The sequence below is a fragment of the Neltuma alba genome, unplaced genomic scaffold, assembly GCF_004799145.2.
Source record: "Neltuma alba isolate B1F8T4 unplaced genomic scaffold, ASM479914v2 tig00011943_pilon, whole genome shotgun sequence".
Lineage (NCBI taxonomy): Eukaryota > Viridiplantae > Streptophyta > Magnoliopsida > Fabales > Fabaceae > Neltuma > Neltuma alba.
This window is the reverse complement of record NW_021636529.1, coordinates 90,660-99,120: the sequence shown is the minus strand read 5'-3', so window position 1 is coordinate 99,120 and position 8,461 is coordinate 90,660. Positions and strand designations below refer to the sequence as shown.

Below are 8,461 nucleotides of genomic sequence, written 5' to 3'. Positions count from 1 at the left end.
ATTTTTCTTTTGTAATAAAAAATAATACTATCTGCTGATAATAACAATACAGTAATAGCAAGAGATTGAATACATTTTCCTACCTAACAAGACTTTGGCATCACTCACAGAACGAAACACTGAAAATATAATACAGGCCTTCGCATCTAACCCAGAGGCCAGAATAGTCCATTTATTTTCACACCTTTATTAATATAATTTAAGATCATTTATCCACATGCCAATTACAATTGAAAATTGTTTTGGGACCTTATCATTTGAGTTTAATAATGGGGCAAAAATCAATGTCTTAATTTAATTTCAAAAAATACAATTAAAAAAAAAAAAAGCTCTTTCGCCTCCCATCTAATTCTTGCAAGTCTATACAGTGTCTTCGAATGAAATATTGGGAAATAAGTCTGATAATATAAAAAGAATAAAAAATAAGGAAGATGAAGGACATGTGGAGAAAGAAAATTGTCAAGAGGAAAGGTATAACATCCCACGGATCAGCATATGCAAATAATAAAATGAGTAGAGAGTGAAAAAGGCTTTCTCATATGCTAATGCCCTCCTTTTCTACGTGAAACTCGCTGTCATTGTCCCTCCAATCACCGTGTGAAAGATGGGCTTTTGTCTTACGACAAACAAACTAGCTTGTAAATAAAGTATGATATGGAGAAAGATGACAAGTACTAGATCCGCTCCTTAATATAAGATTTAATTAATTAATTTGAGTAAATTAAAAAGGTGAGGTCTGTTAAACTAGTTATTTATAATAACTAGAACTTTCTTCCTGTACGATGCATGGACTAGAATATTTGATTAAATTTTAAATTTCAATAAATTATATTATCTAAGGTAGCTCAAGATTCACTTCTATAAGAAGTGTGATTTTTTTATTCATTTAAATGAGATTTAAATTAGAGATTCGGAAATTAGGAGGAACATATAAAAATTGAAATTTATCTATTTATTTCTCTATTTAAGCCTCTAATTGACATACTATTTAATTACGATGCTTCTTATTTAATTCAATATATTTAAATCTCAATTAAGATATTATTCAAATTCAAAATTAATTATTAATTTATGCATTTGAGCCTTTAATTAAAATCCCATTTAATAATGATGCTCCTCGCTCATTTAATTCAATATACCCAAATCACAATCAAAATGTTATTCAAATCTCATTAATTGAATATATTCGGATGTCATAATATTATACCTGACCTGTCTTTAAACAAATTGGGTATTATAAGTTTTCAAGATTATAGTTGATAGTTGATTGATTACTACCTCTGGTTCTAAGAGGTCTTATAATTAGGACTGGAGGTAGTATTATTTATAATAATTAGGTACTGCTTTCTTTAGAATACTCTTGTTAATCAGATGTATTGGTTATAACTACAATTTGATGGAACTGTTAAATATACAACTACTACAAAGATTATTTTAAAAAATAGATAAATATGAGAGATAAAGTGGATTGGTGTTTTATATTTAAGGCCAAATTGAATGTTAACTAGCTTTTGCATTAAGGACGAGAGGAATTACCTATGTTCCAGACCCAATAAATCCGCTCGCGGAATGCATTTAATAATAATAGCAATAAATAATTTACAATAAAACAATTTATTCAACAAAACGACAAAATAATGCATACAAAATCACCAACTGATCCTAGTCAGGATCAAACTGGGGGGCACAAAATCTAGAAACATCAACACATTATATGCTAACATAAACACGCTACTTTAAGAGCATCTAAAAATAAAACATGAAGTTTCAACCGGTGCTAGTAGGCCCTCAGCATTAATCTTATACCTTGGAGTCTCATATATATGCAAGCATGCATGCATACACATATATATGGTTTTCATCATTAGTAACTAGTAAATAGAAAGAAAGAAAAAAGGACACCGTTTGGAGGAGGGGGAGTGAGGGAAGGGTGAAATTCCCAGCCCACCAAACAAGCAACTACATTCCTTTACCCTTCATCCCCTCTTTGACATTATATATTGACATGCTATTAGACTTCTTACAATGTATAAACTATATTGATAACACTGCTTCAAAAAAATCATAAAAATCGTAATCATTTTAAAGTACTTGAACACAATAGTTAACTATGATATCATCATAAAAATATATTTTTATTTTGCAATAAAAAACAACACTATCTGCTAATAATAACAATATAATAATAGTTAGAGAGTGAATACATTTTCCTACCAAAAAAGACTTTGGCATCACTCATAGAACGAGACATTGAAAATATAATAGAGGGCTTCGCATCTAAGCCAGACCAGAATACTCCGTTTATTTTCACATCTTTGTTAATACTACCTCCGGTCTTTAAGATAAAATCTCATTTGACTTTTATTTCAGTCTTGAATATAAGACTCCAATTCACTTTATTTCTCATATTTATCTTTTTTTTTCAAGATAGTTCTTGTAATAATGATAGTTTTAGCTAATACACTTAATTAGCTAAGATATTTTAGAAAAGATAATGCCTATTTATTACAAATAACTAATTTAACTAGTTTTTTTAATCTAGTTCTTATATTAAGGATCGGAAGTAGTATAATATAAGATCATTTATCCACATGCCATTTACAATTGAAAATTGTTTTTGGACCTTATCATTTGAGTTTAATGGTTTTTATATTTAAAGGTAGCTAAATAAAGTAAAGCCGACCTGCCAAATCGCATTCGCACTAGATTGCTGAGGAACGCAAATACAAAAACGTGCATTTAAGTTCTCTAAATTATCGAAAAGACTGACACGTACTAAGGTGATATTTTGTCGCCCTATATATAAATAAAGGCGTACTTAGCAAAAGAAATACAAAAGAGGACATAGAGAAAAAGACAGAAAGCTAAGGGAGAATCCAAGGGGAAAGGATATATAGTATTATCATCAAAAGGAAAAAAGGAAGGAGATATAGTATATCATAACTACTTCTGTTCTTATTAGAACTGTAGTATTTTATATTTCCACATTTTCCATCTCACTCAAGTCACTCTCTGGCTCCTTCTGGCTTTACCAGACGCGTGTATTTGACTTGGGCCCAGTTCTTCGGGATCATTACCGTATGTGGCCCTATATAAAGGCATGCATTTGGGTTGTTTCAGCACCGATATCCATCAGTAGGGTCACAAACTAATTAACCAAATGGCTCTCAGAGTTATTGCATTGTCTTCTCTTGTCTTCTCTCACTTATCAGCTTCCCTGGAACGGCTAAATCTGTAAGTAATTAATTGCTCTCTTGCGTTGATCCATTTTTAGTTTCAGGCTTTTATATATTCCTTCTGCGTACTTAGTTTTGTTTGTGTGTTTTTTTATATGCATGCATGCAGGAGAAGTGCACGTACGTTGTAAGAGTTAAGACGGGAGATGTGCAAGACGCATCAACGGACTCCACCATCAGCCTCAAGCTAAACACATCTTCCGGCAATCGCTTTTCCGTCGACAACCTCGAAGATTGGGGCATAATGGAACCCGGTCACAACTACTTCGAGCAGGGCAAACTGGACGTCTTCAGCGGCACCGGCCCTTGCCTCGATCTTTGCACCATCACCGTCGTCTCCGATGGGAGACGGACATACCCAGGGTGGTACTTGGATTACGTGGAGATCAAAGTCGTAGGATGTTACAAATCTACCAAGGTAGCGTTCCCGGTGAACCAGTGGCTGGATCCGACCGCAGGCTATAATCTCTGTGCCAAAGTCAACTTATGCTCCAACTTCTTTCGTTTGAGGCCCATTCTCTCTTTTGTGTGACCTTTCTTCATTGGCAACACCTTAATATGTTACCTCTCTCGGTGCTTATATGTAATATATAAATAATAAATAGGCCCTGAGGTAGCAATATGTATCTGGCTTTTGTTGGTGTGTTGTGTGACGTACTGTTTTGTGATGTGTCTCATTTCAATAATAGTAATAATAAGAAAAATTAATCTGCTCGTCCTTATAATTTCGTCCAATTTTAAACCAGGTCCTTATAATTTTTTTCCCCTTTTCATTCCATCCTTATTGTTTACTCTGTTAGTGGTGTTAGTCCTTCTTCTGTCAAAAGAACCTTACAAGCGCCGTTAATCTGAGTTAACAGGAATGATGCGGCCACAACAAAATCTGACCAAGCACCATCATGTGATCTTCGTTCGCCTTCCTGCACGCGAAGCCAAAGGGCACTCTGTCATGGGTCAGTTTTCGAGGTGAAGGAACTGTTGAACTTCCAACCCGATTGATCTCACAAAGTCTCTTGCAAGACCCCTCGCTACCTTGTTTTTTGCTTAAAAAAACAGAGTTATATTTTGTGGAGCATTTGTCCCTGTTGGAGAAGTCAGACCCATGTTAGGTGCGAGCACCTGATTTACTTACTTGACCACCTAAAGCAGGAGTTCTTAAGAGTTACTTTATTTCTCCAACTTAATTTTCCCTTACAGTTTTATTTCATATTCCTTCGTGGTCAAAATGAACAAAGAACATAGGAGGCTAGGATGTTGGAGCAGCCAGGATATCCTAGTACCAACTTTTCCAAATACCATATGCAATTTGTCCACCCAACTCACACTACTTGAGCTTGGAAATAATCAAATTTTTGGTACAATTCCCACGTCATTAGGAGACCTCATTAACCTAATCTCATTAGATTTGGGGATGAATTATCTCATTGGCATTATCCCAATTACTTTTGGGAACTTCCAAAAGATGCAAGAGTTATATTTGCTGGGAAACAAATTCTCTGGCGAAGGAATTCATTTCATGGGTAACCTCCCTCAATTATTTCACCTAGATTTGTCCTACAACATGTTACAAGGACAAATTCCTCCAAGAATTGGGAATTTTGAAAGCTTACAATATTTTCATATGTCACAAAACAATTTCAGTGGAGCCACACCAATCCAACTGTCTACTCCTTCATCTCTATCAAATTTATTAAACTCGTCACATAACTCTTTTAAAGGTGATATCCCTAATCAGATTGGAAACTTAAAAAAAATATTGGCCAATTAGATATCTCTCATAATCAATTTTCCGGAAAAATTCCTCAAACCATTGGTGATTGCCAAAGCTTGGAGTACCTCATTTTGCAAGAAATTTGCTTTTAAGAAACCGTCCCCTCAGCTTTGGTTTCATTGAAAGGTCTAAGATATCTAGATTTGTCACAAAATAACTTGTCTGGATTAATTCCAAAAGGCCTGCAGGATGTTGCTTCTTTAGAGTGCCTAAATGTTTCCTTCAACATGCTTGAAGGGGAGGTACCAAGCAAAGGTGTATTTCGCAATGCAAGTGCAATATCACTTATGCGGAATAACAAGCTTTGTAGAGGCATATCAAAATTAGAACTACCACCATGCCCTATCAAATCTTATGGACAAGGAAAACATCAAAACTTCAAGTTAATTGTATCAATATGTTGTGTGATTGCTTTTCTTCTTCTAGCATCTGTTGTTGCTATTTATCATGGGAGGTAAAAAAGCAACAAATCCTCTTTAAGTTCATCAACACATGACATGATTTCCAAAGTATCGTGCCAATGTTTGCATAATACTACAGATGGATTCTCTATCAGCAACTTGATAGAATCAGGAAGTTTTAGCTCTGTATATAAAGAAAGTTTTGAGTCTGATGAAGTTGTTGCAATAAAGGTCATGAACCTTCAAATGAGGGGAGCTAATTAAAGTTTTGTTGATGAATGCAATGCACTTAGAAACACAAGGCATCGAAATTTGGTAAAACTTATATCATGTTGTTCTAGCATAGATTACAAGGGCCATGGATTCAAAGCTTTAGTTTGAGTATATGGTGAATGGAAACTTGAAAAATTGGTTGCCCCCCAATACAATATCGCATTGGTACATCTCTCTTGTTTTTATTGAGTGATATGTTTTCACTGCATATATAATGCTCATATTTAAATTTAATTATGAGTTTAACATAGGCCTCTTAGTTCTCCAACAACGTCAATTGTTCCATTTTTCTTTTGGTTTTCGAAGTGATTCTAAAATGTTATCAACAAATAAAGCTTTTTTAGCTTGATTCGGTTAACACTGGCACCGCATCTGCTATGAATGTCCTTACCTTCATATTTGTCAAAACAAACCATTTTCTTAAATCCAATTAATGCTTAATTCATACTGTTATCAAGTATTTCAGAAAAAGACCAAGGCCTTAATTAGTTGAAATTAATATTTTTTGATAAGTTAGGTTTTGTATTATCTGTGTTTGATCTCTCACTACTTATTTTCAATAATTATATTAAATATTACTGGCATAAACATAATATACGAATACTGGAAATTTTAAAAAATGAGTACTGAAAATATTACAGAAAAGTATTGAAAATATCAAAGTTGAGTTATAAAAAATGAGTAGGAAAAATTAATTTAAACAAGTGTTAATTTCAATTAGGTGCCATGATCTTTTATCTTAATGTTAAAAAAAAAATTCATACTCCTTCATTGTTATTAATAGTTTTAGAAAGTCTTTAATTAAATGTCATTTCCCCTCCTAAATTTATTTTGCAGGTAATTATTCTGAAGACCCCATGGCGCGCGGTACTTGAAGTGTTGCGGCGACAGTGAAAGCTCGCAAGTGTTTCTGCTTTCTGCCTAGGCAAAATTTCAACGAAGGACCGCGGTTAGCAATTAATTTCAGATAGCCCAAAAAATTCTGAAATTTCACTGAAAGACTCAGGAGTAAACTGAAATTAATTGCACAACCCATTTTATAGAAATGCCCTGCGAAATATTATTTGTTGGAAAGGAAGAAGAAAGAGGGAAAACGGAGAACTTGGTGTGTGAGGTACACTGTTTTTCTTAAAATTTTTCATTCTGTTGAGTTGATTTGTTGAGCATAATTGGATTATGATAGTTGAATAATGTAGAAATGAGTGTCTAAATACATGGATAAGTAGGTAGAGAGAGGAAAAAAAATCTGATATCACTTTTAAGATTAGAGAAAGATTATTATCTTCTTCTTCTTTGAAGTTAATAAATATGAGGTGTTAATGATTTTTGAAAAGTGAGTTAGAATGGTGAACACTGAATGTAATACGTTGTTGAAGGAACTTAGGGAGGGAGAACTGAAAGGAAAATGGGTGAATGCTGAAATGGGTGATATGAAAGCTAAATGTACAGAGAAATGGTAACTTCAAGTTGTGAAAATATGTATTCAAAATTCAAATTTGCAAATTGGAGTTGTGCAGGAAAATGGCAATTTAATGTTATGAAAACCAGTATTTTTATTGCAAAACTATAAATTCCTGTTGTTAATGTATACTGTCTATTATTATTGAAAGTTGATTGAAATTGATAGTTGAATGATGTCCAGCAATGGATTATAAATGGCTACTGGTAGGGAGAAACAACTATTTTCAATAATTTCAATCAACTTTCAATAATAGTTGAGACACATGACATTCCTAGGTCAGATTCCTTTCGATATGAAGAATACTCGTCAACCATGGTTCTACAACCACCATGGACTACTCGCCATCTTGGAAGGCCTATAGTTAGGAGGATTGAATCACAATTTCAAAACAAGAAAATGTATCATTGCTCAAGATGTGGTGAAGGTGGTCACATGAGAAAAACTTGCAGCAACTCAAACCATGTGTGACTTGATTGCTAACAATAGTATTTTTTTTAATTTAATATACAGCTACTTTTGTACATGAATGAACCCCAATATGTTTTTTTTTTGGATAGGTTAAGGAAGTAGCTATGGCAACCCATTTAGTATATTTTGTGGTGGGTTGTAATCTTTTTTGTATAGTGAATTAATAGTTGAAATATTTCATAACGGTACATGATGACAAGCTATCCCAAGCACTGTGCTGAAATTAGTTGGTAACACTGTAAATATATGAAAGACTTTGTTCACTTGTGAATGGACGTATTTCTGTTGTTAATTAATGTATTGATTTTGTAAATTCCGTAATTCCTATTGTAACGCATATATCATTTTAGCACATTCCTTAACTTTTGTTGCCAATTACGTAAGTCTACTTGCAAATGCATGAGTTCCTATTCTAAGTTTCCCAATGCTTGTTACAAATTGTGTAAACTCAGTTGTGAACACACTTCACAGACTTTAGTGTGATGGTTCAGTTATATTTGAAAAAAAAACACTTGCAAAAACACCAGTCCCTGTTGTAAACTTAGCTATTATTGTTGCTAATTTCCTAATTCCAGTAGTTAACATTTACACTCAAAGTATGAAATTTGTGGGGGAAAATATATTATCATTATTGGACATGTAATAAACACATAATATATAGTTCATTGCATTGAAAATGAAATTGTGGGTTATCCTTATGCACAAAAGTTGACACATCCTTTGCTAATATAAAAGACATCTTGAACTGACGGATCCCTCTTCAATTTTCTCTTGGTTGTCTGTATCTTTGCAAGTAGTTGTACAACAGCTACCGACTATGTATTTCTTGCATGAGTAATGAGCTACCATA

At 33.5% G+C, this 8,461-nt stretch overlaps 1 protein-coding gene across 1 annotated transcript; it reads left to right on the top strand.

Moving 5' to 3' along the window:
• The first annotated feature begins 3,339 nt into the window (after window positions 1-3,339).
• On the top strand, window positions 3,340-3,768 carry LOC114719763 (PLAT domain-containing protein 2-like). The gene has a single exon (XM_028905293.1). It carries the CDS (start codon window positions 3,340-3,342, stop codon window positions 3,766-3,768), a length of 429 nt encoding a protein of 142 aa, XP_028761126.1.
• The last annotated feature ends 4,693 nt before the right edge of the window (window positions 3,769-8,461 follow it).